Raw genomic sequence first — 19,857 nt, 5'->3', positions numbered from 1 at the left:
TCCCTTCATGGAAACAATACTCACACACACAGATTTTGCTAGTTAGCATGCTAGAAGAGCCAACAGTACACGGTACAGGTATGCAAAGTATGGTGTGACCAGTGGACTAGAAAATCTGGGTAGGACTTCAGGAAGGACTGAAGTAAATTTTTAGTGACTGAAGGAACACAAGAATTTAGATCATTATGGTGGGGATTTTTACTATTTCATTTGAATTTGAAATGACTTTAAAATGAAAAAAGTTTAGTCAATATAAAAAGTGCTCAAATGCTCATCCAGACAATGACTAGAATATACTTACTTGTAGAAATCTCTAAGAGTGGGGCAAATATTACTTGTTTTCAAATGCTTTATTAAGTACACACTTATTCTGCAATAAGTCTTCAGCTGGGTGCCAACATATAAAACAGAACCAGGTTAGGAGGGAGGGACTTGAGGGCCTAGGACATATCCAGTGCACCATGCCTCTACAGCTTACAGGTGACTTCCAAGACTCTTTCAAGGAACACTTGAGGCTTTGAATCCTAGTTTCAAAAGACCTTTGCTTATTTGACAATCTGGAAAAATATGAATTTTTAAAAATTTCAAAAGCTATCAATTCATAGAAAACAAATACATACGGAATATTAATCACTTATTCAGTAGATGAATATATATTGAATGTCTTCTGCCAGAAACTCTTATACGTTTTTGATAGAATAAATGTAATATTAAAAATAAGAAACCCCTAAATTTGTGTAATATAACATTATCTAACCATATATCAGATCTCTGATAGTAAAATGGGGTGAGGAAGCTGAAAAAAACAGGGGACATGGCATGGTTTAGAGAAAAGTAACTGTTAACAAAAGGTGATGAAGAAAATGAAACATAGGAACAAGGAAGGAAGAAAAAACAAGACAGCTGCAGACATACTCACTGATGGAGACGTAATGGGGATCTGGACCACATCACTCCCGTCCCAGGGCCCTGAGCTCCCCAGACAAAACGGTGCCTCCGCCCTCCCAGGCCTCCTCACAGACGTGTATTTCCCTGCTTGCCCTCCTGTCTCCAACCATCGAATCCTGTTCCCTCTCTGCCTCTTTCCCTCCTACCGTGTAGTTAGGGATACTCTCCAAAGCTCAGACCTTGCTTCTTTTCTCTATACTTTCCCAGTGAATCAATCCTGTGTTAATACTTCCACCAACAACACAGGTGTAACCATCAAGTCTTCATTAGCCATCATATATGGATCTGGTCCACATGTCCAAAACTTGATTTATCTCTTCCATTCCACCCATCTTTCCCAGTCCTGTAAAGTGAAAATTTCTGTTTTGGGGCTTGGAACTTTTTGCATTAGCCCACATATCAAATCTGTCATAATTCTTGCTGGCTTTAGGTGACTATTCTTTCCTCCATTTCCAGTGTCTTGACCTCGGGCCTAGTAACCATCTCTTGCCCATTATACTACACAAGCTTCATGTGTGTTTCTCTCAAAAAGTCTTTAATCTACTGATTTAGGTGAGACATGAACCATTCCTAGTACTACTGATTCTGACCAGTTAACTCCACCCTAACTGTAAAACTAGCTTTTCCTATTTAACAGCTTGCAGTCTTCACGTGGCTTGGCCAGTGTTACCATCAATGATTTGAGGTTTGTGGCAATGCTTTTCCAATTAAATAATGTCTGCTTGCTCATTTACTTAGCCAAAATTATATCTCTAAAAGAAACATCAAATTACCCTTTTTCTATGAGATTTTCCCAAGCTTTTGTGTACCTATAAAGAGCTAATGTCCCTGCACTCTTGTAGCACTTAATATGCTTCATGTCTGTACTGATTATTCTGACTTAAAATCACAAATCCTGCAGCTCCTTTACATGGTTAATATTTCACCCAGCCTTCCCCAAAGAGACCTAAGGCATCTTACCAGGGTAAGTGTACACTGGGGAAGGAGAAATCAGCAAACATTTTGCAAACTACAGGACCTTAGTTCTGAACTGATACATACTTCAGGAGGCCCGAAGTACCACTGTGCTCCAAGGGTCAGAGCAGGGGCTTGTGCAGGTCAGGAGATCAACACAGTTTTAGCTCGATTCTCGCAGTGGAGCCAGTGTGTCCTTGAACCCACCCAGTGGTGAGTTCCCTGCTCTGGAATGCAGAATGGGAACAGACTGACTCAGCCACTGGCTGAATCACTGCGTCTATGTTTAATAAGTAGTTGGATGCTTCACCAGGAAGACAGCAATTCTGTAAAGAGAGTTTGCTAATGTTTTCTACTATTAATTAAGAACTTTGGAAAGTAGTTGCATTTTTCCAATTATTGACAAAACTACACTTCCCAGTAATCATTTTATAAATGAGACAAAAGCCAAAGCCTGGATATTAACATCAAACTTCCAGATTTTCTGCAGAATCAGAAGAGCCTCATAAATCATCTCCAGATCATTCTGGTTTTTGGAGGATATTATTTACTATTTTCTTCCAAGCCCTCAAATGAGTTATGTTCTGTTCTTAATAGCCTGATAGCTCTTCAGCTATGTTCTCTTATTAATAGCGCTTTTGTTAAGAGAATTGGGGCAAACAGTACATTTTAAATTAGATTTCTCACCATATGTCAACATGCTGAGGATTTTCCTTCTGACAGTGAGGACAGAAATATGTCATTCTGTTATTCTCCCCTAAGCGACACACAGTTATTTTGCAGCAACACTGACCACAATTAGGACGCTTGTAAACCTTATAGTGTTGAGAGAGCGCAGATCCCACTTTGCAGCACTAAAATCAAACAAACAAACATTATGTTATATACAAAACAGTGTTGATATATTCTTGAAAGTCATTTCTAAAAATGATTTGTTAAAAATGTACATATGTTTATACATATATCCTCATAATCTTTCTTTCATCTGAGAAAAAGGTATTGACAAGATTCAGCAACATTTGTCAAGTAAGATTTGTGTGAAATAATAAAGCCATTATTTTATAACTTATTAGTATTTAAAATTGCTCTTTGCATAGCTTTTTACCCTTTTATCTAAAAAGGATACAAAAGTACTATAATTTAAAATGTCTTTCATGCTTTTAAGGTTTTTACAATTAAACATAATTATGTGGTTATAAGAAAAAGACTAGATTAGCTTTAAATCTGATTATTTTTAGAACACTGAAGCTGCTCACTTTGTTTCAATAGCCAAAAAATTTATTTCTACAGGGTAAAGCTTAATAAGATCATCTTCTTTGCTGACGTGAAAAGGGACAGTTGTTTTTAATCATACAGTTTCACTGAAAAAGAAGAAAAATTCAAATGCCATCCTAGCACCAAACATGTTCCATTTGGCATAAGTTTATTTCAAAAGACATTGATTATTCTCTGTCACAGTTTTATTCTACTCACATACACATAACACTCCTCCAAAGACAACGTTTGGGATTTATATCAGCAGTGTGAAAATTTAAAAGCTCAGAAATACAGCGAATAATAGTACAAGCTGAAAATTTTTTTTTAAAAACCCATAATAATTTAAGCCAAGTATTGAAATACACATCTTAATCTGGGCAGAAAATGGGTAGTTATTTGGAACCATCTTTCCCTAAAAGCACAAGTGGGCATAAATAATATTAAAACAGCCACAGATACTTAGGACAGGTATATAAAGCTAAAGACTCATTAACACTTTAGGCCAACTAATCAAGAATCCTACAAACCTGACTTTCTAACAATAGCAAAAATAAACATTTTGAACACAGAAAATGGAATGTAGAGAAAAAAGGACATATTTATGATAATTTGTTTAAAGATAAAGTATGTTTCTGCTTAGTTGCTCAGTCATGTTTGACTCTTTGCAACCCCATATACTGTAGCCCACCAGGCTCCTCTCTTCATGGGATTTCCCAGGCACTGGGATTGCTATTGCAAAGGGTTGCCACTTCCTTCTCCAGGGGATTTTCCTGACCCAGGGATTGAATCCATGTCTTCTGCACTGTCAGGCAAATTCTTGACAGGTGAGCTACCAGAGTAGACCATGCCTATATACACAACTTTCAAAATCTACAGTTTAGTTAGGACTTATTCTCAAAACAGCCTCTGTGTTATGACAAATATTATTCTATTTTATAGATAAACTAAACCTAAATTAAGTAACCTAAATAATATTAACCACACAAATGGTAAGTGGCAAAATGTGATTGCACCAAAGTCTATATTTATCCCAAAGTATGACTCTCTCTCTAGACTACCTTTTACTTTTGTATGCCCAAAATTAGAACATGAGTCTAAGTAACATGCCAACATACCTGTCCCCCAACTTACTATAAACATAATTTAACATAATTATGTTAGCTTGGACTGACCTTTGACCTAAAATTTTAAGATGTTAATTATGCCCACAACATGTCACTTCTTCCCACTGTGCCTCTACACTCTTACCCTTAGATGACTACACAGAGCCTTAACATTTTTGGTGCAATTAAAGGGAAATAAGCAACATGTTGCATAGTTGAAAAATGTTTGCTCTTACCCTGTAAAAAAGAATGCTGAAATCACGTATCATTTTCACAAGGTGATGGATCTGTTCATCTGTTAACTGACAAACCTTAAAACAGAAAAATTACTCAGGACAGTTTCATAATTTGTTCATTACTATAGACAGTAGTACCACTTGCCAGTTCTAAGAGTACTATAAATAGATTTGAAATCTATGCATCTCTTCTAAAACTCATATATCTATTTAGTGTTCTTAACAGCGTTGACCATTTCAAGCGCAGATAAAGAGACACCATTCTTGAACTTATTTACAAAACAGAAATGAACTCACAGACATAGAAAACAAACTAAGGGGTATAGCAGCAGGGGTGAAAGTGAAAGTGTTAGTCACTCAGTTGCATCTGACTCTCTGCGATCCCATGGACTGTATCCCACCAGGCTCCTCTGTCCGTGGGATTTCCCAAGCAGGATACTGAAGTGGGTTGCCATTACTTTTTATAGGGGATCTTCCTGATCCAGGGATCGAACTAGGGTCTCTTGCACTGCAGGCACAAAGGAAACCGCCAGTGGTGGGGTGGGGGAGATAAATTAGGAGTTTAGGATTAACTGATACACACTACTATATGTACAATAGACAATAAGGTCCTGCTGTATAGCACACAGAACTATATTCAGTATCTGGTAATAATCTATAATGGAAAAGATGTTGAAAAAGAATATGTACATATATGTGTGTATAACTGGACATGATCAAGCAGGAGATGGTCAAAATAAACATCGATATCCTAGGAATCAGCAAACTAAAATGGACAGGAATGGGCAAATTTAATTCAAATGACCATTATACCTACTACTCTGGGCAAGAATCCCATAGAAGAAATGGAGTAACCATCATAATCAACAAAAGAGTCTGAAATACAGTACTTAGGCGCAACCTCAAAAATGACAGAATGATCTCGGTTCATTTCCAAGGCAAACCATTCAACATCACAGTAATCCAGGTCTATGTAATCCAGTAAGTAATCCAGGCCCCAACCACAGATGCCAAAGAAGCTGAAGCTGATCACTGCTATGAAGACATAGAAGACCTCCAGAACTAAAACCTAAGAAAGATGTTTTATTCATCATCAGGGATTGGAATCCAAAAGTAGGAAGTCAAGATATACCTAGAGTAACAGGCAAATTTGGCCTTGGAAAACAAAATGAAACAGGGCAAAGGCTAACTGAATTCTGCCAAGAGAATGCACTAGTCATAGCAAATACCCTTTTTTAACAACACAAGAGACAACTTTACACATGGACATCACCAAATGATCAATACCGAAATCGGATTTATTACATTCTTTGCAGTCAAAGATGGAGAAACTGTATACAGTCAGCAAAAACATGACCTGGAGTTGACTGTGGCTCAGATCATCAGCTTCTCATAGCAAAATTCAGGCTTAAACTAAAGAAAACCAGGAAAAACACCAGGTCAGTCAGGTATGACTTAAATCAAATCCCATATGCATTCACAGTAGAGGTAACAAATAGATTTAAGGGGCTAGATCTAGAAGAACTATGGACACAGTTCTGCAATATTGTACAGGAGACGGCAAACAAAACCATCCCAAAGAAAAAGAAAAGCAAGAAGGCAAAGTGGTTATCTGAGAAGACTTTACAAATAGCAGAAGAATGAAGAGACGTGAAAAGCGAGGGAGAGAGGGACAGGTACATCCAATTAAATGCAGAGTTTCAAAGAATAGCTAGAAGAGACAAGAAGGCCTTCTTCAAGGAACAGTGCTCAATAACAGAAAAAAACAACAAAAAGGGAAAGACTAGAGATCTCTTCAGGAAAACTGGAAACATCCAGGGAATATTCCACCCAAAGATGGGAACAATAAAGGATAAAAATGGTAAAGAACTAGTAGATGCTGAAGAGATCAAGAAGAGATGGAAAGAATACATGGAAGAACTGTATAAAAAAATCTTAATGAACCGGATTACTGTCATGATGTATGTGGTTAGTCACCCAAAGTCAGATGTTCTAGAGTGCGAAGTCAAGTGGGCCTTAAGAAGCACTGGTGCAATACAGCTACTAAATTCAATGAAATTCTAGCAGAACTATTCAGATCCCTAAAGGAGGATGCTATCAAGGTTTTGCATTCATTATGTCAGCAAATCTGGAAGACTCAGCAGTGGCCACAGGACTGGAAGAGGTCAGTCCTCATCCCAATTCCTAAGAAGGGTAGTAACAAAGAATGTGCCAGCCATCAGACAATTGCACTCATCTTCCATGATAGTAAGGTCATGCTTAAAATCTTGCATGCCAGGCTTCAGCATTATGTGAACCAAGAGCTTCCAGATGTCCAAGCTGGGTTTAGAAAAGGAAGAGGAACTAGAGATCAAATTGCCAGCATATGCTGGATTATAGAGAAAGCAAGGGAATTTCAGAAAGACATCTATCTTTGTATCATTGACTATGCTAAAGACTTCGACTGTATGGATCATGACAAACCATGGAAAGCTCTTAAAGAGATGGCAATAGCAGACCATCTTACCTGCCTCCTGAGAAACCTGTATGCAGGTCAGGAAGCAATGGTTAGAACCTGTATGGAACAACTGATTGGTTCAAGATTGAGAAAGGACTATGACAGAGCTGTCTGCTCTCACTTGCTTGTTTAATCTGTATGCTGAGCACATCAGGAGACATGCCAGCCTGGATGAGTTACAAGCTGGAATCAAGTTAGGAAGGAGAAACATCAACAACCTCACATGTGCAGATGACACCACTCTAATGGTGGAAAGCAAAGAGGAACTAAAGAGCCTCTTGATGAGGGTAAAGGAAGAGAGTGAAAGAGCTGGCTTAAGACTAAATACTAAAAAATCTAAGATCAGGGCATCCAGCCCCATTACTGCATGGCAAATAGGGAAAAGGTGGAAGTAGCGACAAATTTCCCCTTCTTGGGCTCCAAAATCACTGCAGACAGTGACTGCAGCCATGAAATCAGAAGATGACTGCTTCTTGGGAGGAAAGTGATGATAAACCTAGACAGGGTGTTGAAAAGCAGAGACATTACTCCGCTGACAAAGGTCTGTATAGTCAAGGCTACGGTCTTCCCAGTGGTCATGTACTGTTGTGAAATCTGAACTGTAAAGAAAGCAGAATGCCAAAGAATTGATGCCTTTATACTGTGGTGTTGAAGAAGACTCCTGAAAGTCCCTTGGACAGCAAGGAAATCACAATAGTCAATACTAAAGGAAATCAACCCTGAATATTCACTGGAAGGACTAATGCTGAAGCTGAAGCTTCAGTCTTTTGGTCATCTGATGTGAACTGACGACTCACTGGAAAAATCCCTGATGCTGGGAAAGATCGAGGGTAGAAGGAAAAGAGGGTGTCAGAGGATGAGATGGCTGAACGGCATCACCGACGCAACGGATATGAACTTGGGCCAACTCCAGGAGGTGGTGAGGGACAGGGAGATCTGGTGCGCTGCAGTCCACAGGGCTGCAAGGAGTCAGACACGACTGGCGACTGAATAACAACATAACGGAATCACTTGGCTGTACACGTGAGACTAACACAGCATTGTAAATTAACTATACCTCAACTTTAGAAAAAGTGAAAATTAAAAGAAAAAGAAAAAATACCATTCTTATTTATAAACTTTAATCCTAAATTCAAGTATTTACTGAATATCTACTTTGTACTCTGGACATCTTCAAAGCCCCAACATTGCCTTTCACAGCCACCTTGAAAAGTTTTGCAGAGGATAAAGAGGAAAAGAATAAAAAGGACCACAAAGAAAGAGGGGAGGGAAAAACAAGCACAGGAGTAGATGACCACCAAGGTCACTGTCAAGTTTTAAAAAGACATAAAAAGAATTTTTATATCATCTACTCCTGTGCTTGTTTTTCCCTCCCCCATGTAAGAATTAAAGATTTTAAAATTTAAAAAATAAAAAACTAAAAAAAAAAAGATATGAATTTATAGACATGCATTAATACTAAAGTACTTGTTAATACATGGAAGAACTCAGAAACAGACTTTACTGAAGATTTTTTTGGGGGGCACCGCCTAATATAAATCTCCGGGTTCCCCTTGTAGAATTAGTTATCATTTGGCACATGCAGTTTCAACAGCAATTCCAGAACAAATTCTTCCTGATGACTCACTTTTGTTGTATGTAATGAACACATTTTTACACAATGGAAATAGATTTATCAGTGCCTAAAATCTATAAACTGTTTAATCAACAAAATCCTTCTAAAAGTAAATATTATCTATTTTTTCATTTATTTAAAGTTTAAAACATACGTATTATATTTCTCAAACTCATTTATTTTTTACCACATATTACGTACTATGTTCAGTCATATCTTAAAGTGCTATGCTATACTTTTTCAATCATTATACATATGCTTTTAGGGGGCTAATAGCTTACCATTAATTTTTAACCTGCAGGCATTATGGGCAAATGATCTCCTACCAGATGAATGGCTGGCTGGATACAGTGATAAAAAGTAAATTGCCAGTTTATCAAAGATAATAACAATGCTCTGGATAACAATACTCAGTTCTTTTTTCAAAAATATTTTCCATAGAGGTCAAGGTGATTTTAAAAAGCTCATAAACTCATTCCTGTTATAATTCTGTTTTGTTATTCTGAATTACAAAATTTGACTAGCTTGTTCCAAGGGTCAAAAACAAACTGAATCTATAACAATTATTAACTAGTTTCTCTGAAAACTTATTTCCTACTGATTTAGATTGCATAAAACCTACCTGGGAAGAAATCACATAAAATAAATAGTTATCTTTGGAAATATGTAAAAGATGGTTTAGTTAATAGACACTACTTGGGTCTGGATAAAAGCCCTAATGTAACTTTCTTCCCTAGAAACTAAAATGATGTATCCTTCCACCTGGATTTGAGTTCTAATCTCTGTGACCTCCTTACAACTTGGCCCTATTAATCACCATTTTCTTTTTTTTTAACCTCTCCCACTCTGCCAGTTCCGCCCCCTCGCCAACATATAAATAAGTTCACATCACTTCAGTTGAAGAACAAGGGAAAAAAAAAAAAAAAAACACCTAAAGATCCAGTTCTTATCCCAACTTCTCCCTCTGGCAGTCGAATATTTTCCCTTTGCTCCAATCTAAGCTACCTTAACAATTACTCTAAATTTTGCTTCCATTTCCTCACCAATCACTTTGCATCTTGACTTCCAGTCTTACCATTCCATCAAAACAGCATTTTCTAATGTCACAAATAGCTATACTGAGTGAGGGCAGAGTATGACTTTAATATGCCAGATACTAAGAGAAATTGGTGACCTTAGTCCCTTTATACATTCACCAGATATTTCTTTAATGCCTTCCATGTGCCAAACACTACATTTAGACATTCAGATATGTCACTGAACCAAACAGACACTTTCCTCCTAAGAGACTGTATTCTAGCAGAGAACAGATCTTACATACTATGTATGTAACAAGTAAACATCAGGCTGTATTTGAAAGTGATCAGTTGTACGGAGAAACAAAAAAGCAGAGCAAGTTATAGAAGACTGGGGGGATGAAGTGGGCACACCCAACTTTAAAAAAAGTGGCCAGGGTTGGCCTCATAGAGAAGCTGACATGGGCAAACACCCCCTGAAGTCTGTTTGGGAGAGTGTGCTACTGACATTCTCTCCAAACATGTCAGGCCAAATTTAAGTGTTCCTCGTTGAGCCCTTCACAATATTTAAAAATATAGAAATCATTTTAAAAATATTTAAAACCTACTTTGACAGAGGGATGGAGACCACTGTCAAAGAGAGCTTCATTTTTGATGATGTTTCCCACCCCAGGCAACACTTTCTGATCCATTAACACGTCACATAGCATCCGTCCTTTCTGCTTTTTCACTTCACTTTCTGCTCTGGAGAAACTAAATCTAGGTGAACATACATCTAATTCTTCCATCACTCTTATTCTCTGCTGGCTTTCTGTTGCGTTTCTAAAGAAAGGAATAGACAACACATTACTCATGGACCTGGTTACAATCCACAGAGTGTCATTTTAAACGAGCTTTGGTATAAACCCTTTATGTTAACCAGCATATAAAAGCTATATAGGCAAACAATGAAGATCCTATCAAATTATGTTACTTGAAGACTCTTTTAAATAACTGTTTTTTATCAATTATAAACCACTTTAAAAATTTTTGTATTTATTTTTTCATTTCCACATGTGACATCCCAAACCCAACTGCAGAGCCAACTTTGCAGTTTTGCAGCAGAAGCATTTTCTAACTTAATTTTTTACCTGATTTCTACTGATGAGTCAAAGAAACAAATCAGATCTTTGGTGAGCTGTACTTCAAAATCAGGAGAAACTCCATTCTTATTTTTAGACTCAACTGGATTAATTATGAGGGAGCCTTTCATTCCAAAATGAATCCTGGAACAAAATCAAACCCATCTTTGAGCAACAGAAAGTATACTGTGTGTTAAATTTTTGTTTCTTCATTTATTGAAATATAAGCAAACAAATACCAGTCACAATAAACACTCAAGGGCACAAAATTATAGCTAATATCACATTTTTTTTTTGTTAATGGCTTTGCATCCTTATAAAACAAGATATGGCAATCATTTTTTCAACCCACAAATAAAATAAGTTCCTAGAGAAATAATAAGGCCCTGACAATAATCCCAAGAAAACATCCCCCTGTTCTTGTCAGATGAAGTATCTTTTATTCACACAACAGTCTACTGTCTTCTCAGCCTTTTCTGAGATTCAAAGGCTTGGGGTGAGATAAGGCTAAATTTAAATTGCCTACAGTTGGTGTTTTTATGAATTCTACAAAGCCACGAACACTCACATTTCTTACTTCTAGCCACAGTGGATTGGAAATGTACCCATTCCAAAATGAGATCTATAGCTTAAGACACTTATTCTTTTTTACCCCCTCCCCTGCTTTGGGATAACACAATGAAACAATTTTTTACAAAATCTTTCAGATCAAAAGAAAAGAGAACAAGTCAAAATACCACTGTCTTCAATTCTTTTAGTTTCCTTCTACCTTCATATGTATTGGGAAGAGGGGATTTATAAATATTTACAGTTAACTTGAAAGCCACAGTGCAGTGATGAAAAATTCATAGCCTTTCAGTTTTTATAGGATTGATTAGCATGTCCAGTTAAAAAATAAAGAAAAAAAGTGGTTCTATGAGACTTCTGATGATGAAGATCAGAAATGATTCTCAAGATGAAATATTGTGTTCTGCCTTTCAAATCCTTCTCCTTATAGCTTTGTTGAGTTAATAAATATGGCTTTTTTTGGCAGCAAATGTTACTGCTCTATGCTTCTAATTCCAAAGCACCATGTTATAGTTTTGTACAAGGTTAACCAGTCTAACTTTAAAAATGTGGGTTTTAAACTCTGTGTGCCCTACTATCAATCATATATGCATTTTACATGCCCCATAGTTCTTGACAGGAAAAATGTGTGCCTGTAAGTACTCTGTAATTTAGCTTATGGAGGTTCAACCCCAGTGAAAGGTGTACAACTGTCATGCCCAGAAGCCATCATACCTAAAATCTTTTCAGCTGCATGGCTCATAAAGTGGATTCTAAATCATTTTCTATAATGAAACTGCATCCACATATAAAATCTCAAAGGTTAAGACCCAACTCAAAGGCAGGAGTAGTCTCAGTAAGAACCCTGGATCAAATACACATATGTATACCTTTTTTTGGTCTTACAAATCTATTTAGGGAGAAATGTGCATAAAAATAACTTCTTATAATTAACAAAGTTTAGTTAATTTTTATGAAATAGCAAACTGTTGTGATAACCACACCCCAACAAAACAAATTTTGTTTATCGTTACATACTCTTTGTCTAAAACTATGAAAAACTTAACAGTATCATGAAAATTTTCAAGGCATAGTAAAGACCTGTACTGTTACTACAATCGTCATACTGATGTCTTATAAACTAGGACATACACCCTTATTGTATTTGCATTCAAGAGTCAGATTTGTTTTCAAGATTCCTCATTGTTATCAACCCAGATTAGGAAAATTTGATTAGATCCTTATTTCTTGACATCTCATGTTCCCTCCACCCCAATCCAACTGGTTTCTTGGGCTCATTCACTGTGCATAACATGACTGCCTGCCCACAGTGGACTCCAAGCCACACCAGGGGCGGTTTCTGTCCCTTTCCTCTGATCCCACACTTTTGACACAGTTGATTCAGGAATGGACACCTGAGTCAAGCTGCATTCATCAGAGTTCTCCTGACAAACTTATTTGGGACAGAGAGAGATCAGTTTCTTGTTAGGACTGGGAGACCTGGGAGCTGGGAGCAGTCTATGATATTACCGACAGGGCACTGGGCACCAGAAAAGCCAAAGGAGGCCTGTCTGCACAGACACAGATTGTAGAGAATTTCAGAGGAAGAGAATCACGGAATGCAGAGTCTTCATAGCATTTAGTCTTTGCTTCCAGTCGTACCTGACGGCTGATTCCATTATCTTTAGGTATTAAAAGACACTCATATTCTTATAACAGATAATTATTAAAATTGTTTAAGTTGAGCTTCTGCAACTTACAACCAAAATTTTAATATGAAAATTCTGTCCAAACTAAAAGCTGAAGTGATAGTAAGAAAATTGTATATTTTTCCAGTTACACATAAACCATTATGGTAACGAAAATAGAAAATAAGTTACTGCTTCAAAACCTAATTTTTCATGAATTAAGAACTTGCAGATGTACAAGCTGGATTTAGAAAAGGCAGAAGAGCTAGAGATCAAATTGCCAACATTCGTTGGATTATAGAAAAAGAAAGATAATTTCAGAAAAACATCTATTTCTGCTTCACTGACTATGCTAAAGCCTCTGACTGTGTGGATCACAACAAACTATGGAAAATTCTTAAAGAGATAAGAATACCAGACCACCTGATCTGCCTCCTGAGAAACCTGTATGCACGTCAAGAAGCAACAGCTAGAATTGGACATGGAACAACTGACTGGTTCAAAATGGAGAAAGGGGTACATCAAGGCTGTATACTGTCATCCTGCTTATTTAACTTACATTCACAATACATCATGTGAAATGCTGGGCTGTTATGACTCACAAGCTGGAATCAAGATTGCTGGGAGAAATATCAACAACTTCAGATATGCAGATGATACCACCCTAATGGCAGAAAGTGAAGAGGAATTAAGAAGCTCCTGAAGGTTAAAGAGGAGAGTGAAAAGGCTGGGTTAAAACTCAACAATCAAAAAACTAAGATCATGGAATCTGGTTCTATCACTTCATGGCAAATAGAAAGGGGAATAATGGAAATAGTGGAAAATTTTATTTTGGGGGGTTCTTAAATCACTGCAGACAGTGATTGCACCATGAAATCAAAAGATGCTTAAACCTATGCAGCATATTAAAAAGCAGAGACATCACTTTGCCATCAAAGATCCATATAGTCAAAGCGATGGTTTTTCCAATAATCACGTGTATGGATGTAAGAGCTGGACCATAAAGAAGGCTGAGTGCCAAAGAATTAATGCTTTCAAACTGCAGTGCTGGAGAAGACTCTTGAGAGTGCCTTGGACTGCAAGGAGATCAAACCAGTCCATCCTAAAGGAAATCAACCCTGAATATTCACTGGAAGGACTGATCCTGAAGCTGAAACTCCAATACTTTGACCACCTGATGGGAATAGCTGACTCACTGGAAATGACCTTGACGCTGGGGAATACTGAGGGCAGGAGGAGAAGGGGATTAACAGAGGATGAGATGGTTGGATGGCATCACTGACTCAATGCACATGAGTTTGAGCAAACTTTGGGAGATAGTGAAGGATAGGGAAGCTTGGCTTGCTGTAAGTCAATGGGATTGCAGAGCCGGACACAACTTGGCAACTGAACAACAACCCACAGACACTTTACTGATCAGGTTTCTTAGATTGCAAGTGACAGAGACTCAACTCAAAAAGTTTAGGCATTAAGGGATATTTGGTAGCTCATGGGTCTTCCCAGGTGGTTCAGACAGTAAAGCATCTGCCTACAATGTGGGAGACCTGGGTTCAATCCCTGGGTTGGGAAGATATCCTGGAGAAGAGAATGGCTACCCACTCCAGTACTCTTGCCTGGAAAATCCAATGGATGGAGGAGCCTGGTAGGCTACAGTCCATGGGGTTGCAGAGTGGGACATGACTGAGCAACTTTCTTTCACTTTTTTACTTTCATGGCTCTTAGGAAGGCTGAAGAATCAAAGTGCAGGAAAGCTGGATCTCAGGGACAGAGGGAATAAGGAACGAAGATACCTTGGGGACTCTCTCTGTTTCACGGAGACTGGCTGTATCTTCCATCACCTTGTCTTTTTGGACAAGCTAGTGGCCACATACAAGGTCTAAGACCTCACATCCCAGCTTCCTTCCATCACAGAGAGACTAACTCTCCTCAGCTCCAGCTGAGAAAGTTCACAAAAGAACTCAGACTGACCCAATAGGTTGTGTTAGGAAAGAAATGCTAAATTCAACTTGAACTCTCCAGTTCCTGTGATCAGCTAACCAGTTTCCAGAAGAAATGCTGTCCCCAAAAGTTAAGAGGGCAGACTGGACAAACAGTAGGTATTTACTACTTTGAAGTGTAACATTTGGAGTACTTATCACATTCCAACTTTTCCTAACATGTTATGTGACAGATTACAAAGCTACGTTTAAGCTGTAAAACCCTCTTATATGCAGCATATCATGGATTCCTTAAAGATTTTCCAGCAAGCTAAACAAACTGTCACATTATCTTTTGCATTTCTCCAATAAATAACTAAATTACAAAACTGATAATGTGTAATGCTTCACTAAAATGGCAAAACCCAAAATATTTTAGATACAGCTTTTGGCCTCTGAGTATGTATGTAACTATTATTGTATGTATGTAACAATTATTGTATGTATGTATGTAATAATTATTCATGTAAACCACAAGTTAAAAATAGCAAATTCTTTTTGGAAAAGATAACTCATTTAAAAATATATTTACATACCAGTTAATCTACAATATAAGCTGTGTCATTTTGATTGAAAATAGTGGCTTGAAGGGTGGGTGAACAGATTTACAGATATACACACACATAACATCGGCAATATATGCACCCACAGTTAGTAGATATTCTATTCAGTAGTGGGAGAAGGCAGTGGCACCCCACTCCAGTACTCTTGCCTGGAAAATCCCATGGACAGAGGAGCCTGGTAGGCTGCAGTCCATGCTAAGGGTTGGACACGACTGAGTGACTTCCCTTTCACTTTTCACTTTGATGCATTGGAGAAGGAAATGGCAACCCACTCCAGTGTTCTTGCCTGGAGAATCCCAGGGATGGGGGAGCCTGGTGGGCTGCCGTCTATGGGGTCGCACAGAGTCGGACAAGACTGAAGTGACTTAGCAGCAGCAGCAGCAGCAGTGGGATTGTGAAAGTATACATTTATTCGTATTTGTTCATTATCCTTAGTTTGCTTTAATGAGTATTTGATACATATTTAACAAAAAGTTAAACATGACTTTTTTTGTTACATATTAAAAGCTTCTAAAAAGTGTTTAGAAACAACATAGGTATTAAAAACACATAACACCACAACTGTGCTCCTAAAATAAATATATGTTAAATCATTTTTACTATATTATGGTACTGTTCCAAGTGCTTGAGCACTTAGATACATCTTTTAGCAACAGAAATAGTCAGTATCTAATTTGTACCTTTCTGAAGCTTGGATTTTACATGGCAGGTTCTCCTCCAGAGGGCTAGGCCTGTATTTAACTTTGATAACAAGTGACTCCCAGGAAGACTCACAGCCTGACCTATAAGATGGACCAAAATCCAAGGGCAGTTTTAATTGTGAGATGCTGCCTATGGAGGGAATACTGTAAGTGATCATTAAGCATGTTTCTGGCTATGGGCTTTCGAAAGAGACCAGCCTGGTGAAGAGAAAACAGGTCAGAAGTGAAGACAACATTCCTATCTCACACTCACAGACCTGCAGCCTCACACAGGATCCCATTTCTCTGACACAGTCATCCATCCTCCTGAGCAGCTTAGGTCAGGAAAGCATTTCTGTATTTTGTGTTAAACTGTGAAAGGGAATACAGTTGATTTTAGGTTGCTTACTTCATATTCAAACAGCTGATCTGCCAATGACCTTGAAATGTCATATCAAATAGTATTTGAGGCTGCAGAAACTGGAAAGAAATAGGGACCACGCTGCTCCTCATCCATAAGCTGAGATGCATACCTGCCAGGGATGGTACTATGTCGCTGAGTTTGAGGAAACAACTGCGCTGGTTGAGAACCTCAGCGGACACCTACAGACAGCCTTTCACTGAGAAATGATTCCCCTTATCAGTCTGGGGGAGAAGACATGATAAAAACGTCCCTCTCATTCTACAGAAATAAATCTGCACCTCACACCAGACAATCAATAATATATCAATGTTTTCAACTATCTCACATGGATCCCATTGCATCCTTCTCTGTTCACAACAAAGAATTTTCAATCACATCAATCAATCTACTACCACAACAATGCAGCCTGCTCCTACATGAACTGGGAGGTTATGTGATGTAATCAATTCCAGACAAAGAAAAACCATGAAGGGACAGTGCGCTCCAAGGACAGCAGCTGCTGACAATGAGAGAACAACACGTCAAAGGAAAAGCAGCTAGGTAAACTCTGAAGTACTCAAAACAAGCAAAAGCTGAGATGCAATAAATAACAATTAGGTAGTCATATTATCTATGACACTGTTCATCTTCATGGAGTCCAACAGCAGAACTTTCAAGATGAAAACTGTTTAACATTTAAAAGAAAAATTTTAAAAATTTTAAAGTTTACAGTTTGCGATAGCTTAGGCTAAACTCCAAGAAGACAAAATTGACAGACATATTATTTCATAGGACTTTTTCATATTGTTTGCAAAAAATCAGATAGGTGACTACATACATTTCAACACCTTTATCACTAAGTCAACCTGTAAGTTAGCAACTGATTTCCATAAGCACTGTAAAACAGCAAAGAACCAGTTACTTCTGTGGAAAGTTTTTGAAACGTACAGGTAAGCTTCCACTTCTGTACAAGGCTTTGGAGAAAGAAGGAAGAGAGAAAAATATACAAATCTGGAGAGACATTCAAATCAAACTAGGAGGTGTCATAAGGAAAATGAAATCACTAATGCAATAAAAATTTGGTAAAAACAAGAGAGGGAAAGGGCACCAGGGGAGTTTGCAGATGAGTGAAACAGAGATGCATTGTTCTAACAACCTTTGGGAAACCTTGCCAGACTATCTTTTCTTCTTTTTTTAAGAAATAAATTGACTAGCTCTCCAAGTAATGATGACATCATACTTTTATTCTTCTACTTGCTGCTTTCCACAATAATTTCAAAAATTTCAACCTCTTGTAGTAGAGCTCTCTTAAAAATGGAGCACTTTCTCTGTGATTAAATGTGACACGTAGCAAACTGCAAGAAAAGCCTTCTGCAGATCTTTAAAGATGGACAGGTCAGATGTATTGTACAGGTTTATCTTACCGTAAAGCTTTTGGCCCAAAGTACATGAAGAGCTCCTTCCCCAAAGTTTCCACACCACTGTAAACATGTCCATTAAACAGTCTCAAGAAATCCTGACTCGAATTTTTATTATTATTCAGTGCAGCAGCCTAGGAGAAAATACACATGTGTAAACACACAAACTTGAAACAAAAATCATAATTTAAATCTTAACATTTTTATATTACTCCATGCTCAGGTGCATCCCAATGAGAAGAAGCATCTCCAATAAGTCGAATAATGTAAACAGCTGTTTACGTATATTTTGTTAAATTACTAGGCAGTTATTTAAAGAGGCCAAAAAAAAAAAAAATTAAGTGGAAAAAAAAGTCATTGGCACAGAATCAAAATGAATTTCTCCCAGGACTATACTGTTCTGTGCATGTGAAAATAAGGCACAGGGAAATGACATGAATGTTTTAAAGTTAAAAACTAGGGCACAGAGTCTTTCGTTTCCAAAGTACAGCCAAGGTCCTTGGAAGAGCATTCAGATAAAAACATCTAACTGTGGTAAAGAATAAAATAGGTAAAGAATATAGGTAAATAGCATATTTTGGTAAAGAATAAATTTTGACCTTTGATGAACTCATAAACCAGTAAGAAAGAAAAAGAGGGCAAAAGCCAAGTAAAATAAGAGAGAACCCCAAAGGTAAGGAGCCAGATTTTATCAGAAAGGCATTTATTGGACATTAAGACATGAGACCTCCAGTTTTCATGGCTCTGTGGGATACAGAGGGTCAGAGGCGGAGCCCGGGTCCCTCTGGGGAGGGGATTCTGACTGCAGGGCTGCTCCTCTCCCACTCCCCAACTGTAATGTTCAGAATAAAGGAAAAAGAAACCCAGTACACCTTCACCCACCAGCATGGCCACCAAACAACATATACAACAATATACTGAACATTATAAAAAAGACCAAGGTAATTACAGACATAAAATATCAGGACTCCTGCAGGTGAAGGGAAGGAATGCATTGAGTTTACAAATACCTGAGAAGCCATGCCAAGTAGCCATTTTCTTTTTTTAAGAAATAAATTGACTAGCCTTCGAAGTAAAAATGCATAATGACAGAGAAAATGATGACAGAAATAAAGCTTTTTTCAGAAGCCAAGCAGTATGTATGCTGTGATTATAAAACTATAAAACAGTTTAGATACTGTCTAAGAACAAACAACCCATTCCAGTATTCTTGCCTGGGAAATCCCATAGATGGAAGAGCCTGGTAGGCTGCAATCTATGGGGTTGCAAAGAGTCGGACACGACTGAGCGACTTCACTTTCACGAACAAAAGGAGACAGTATGCCACTAGAGAAGAGCGGAGAAATAACTCCAGAAACAATGGAGACAGAGACAAAACAAAAATCATGCCCAGTTGTGGATGTGACTGGTGATGGAAGTAAAGTCCAATGTTGTAAGAACAATGTTGCACAGGAATCTGGAATGTTAGGTCCATGAATCAAGGTAAATGGAAGTGATCTAACAGAAGACGGCAAGCACGAACCTGGACATTTTAGGAATCAGTGAAATAAAATGGACTTGAAAGGGTGAATTTAATTCAGATGACCAGTATATCTACTATGGTAGGCAAGAATCCCTCAGAAGAAACAGAGTAGCCCTCATAGTCAACAAGAGTCCAAAATGCAGTACTTAGGTGTACTCTCAAAAAACAACAAAACGATCTCTTTGTTTTCCAAGGCAAACCATTCAATAACACAGTAATCCAAGGCTGAAGAAGCTGAAGTTGAACGGTTCTATGATGATCGACAAAGCCTTCTACAATTAACACCAAAAGAAGATGATCTTTTCATTATAGGG

At 37.8% G+C, this 19,857-nt stretch overlaps 1 protein-coding gene across 1 annotated transcript in view; it reads right to left on the bottom strand.

Moving 5' to 3' along the window:
- Positions 1-19,857, bottom strand: part of NEIL3 (nei like DNA glycosylase 3) — a 46,184-nt gene that overhangs the window by 14,177 nt on the left and 12,150 nt on the right. Inside the window, exons 2-6 of the mRNA XM_069573057.1 lie at positions 18,028-18,155; positions 10,757-10,891; positions 10,235-10,448; positions 4,499-4,573; positions 2,590-2,756 (exon numbers count right to left, since the gene is read on the bottom strand). Coding sequence (XP_069429158.1) covers positions 2,590-2,756; positions 4,499-4,573; positions 10,235-10,448; positions 10,757-10,891; positions 18,028-18,155 — 719 coding nt within the window. The remainder of the gene's footprint in view (positions 1-2,589; positions 2,757-4,498; positions 4,574-10,234; positions 10,449-10,756; positions 10,892-18,027; positions 18,156-19,857) is intronic.

Source organism: Ovis canadensis, chromosome 26 (genome assembly GCF_042477335.2).
Source record: "Ovis canadensis isolate MfBH-ARS-UI-01 breed Bighorn chromosome 26, ARS-UI_OviCan_v2, whole genome shotgun sequence".
Classification (NCBI taxonomy): domain Eukaryota; kingdom Metazoa; phylum Chordata; class Mammalia; order Artiodactyla; family Bovidae; genus Ovis; species Ovis canadensis.
Note: the sequence above shows the minus strand (reverse complement) of the source record. Positions and strands in the feature narration are given on the sequence as shown.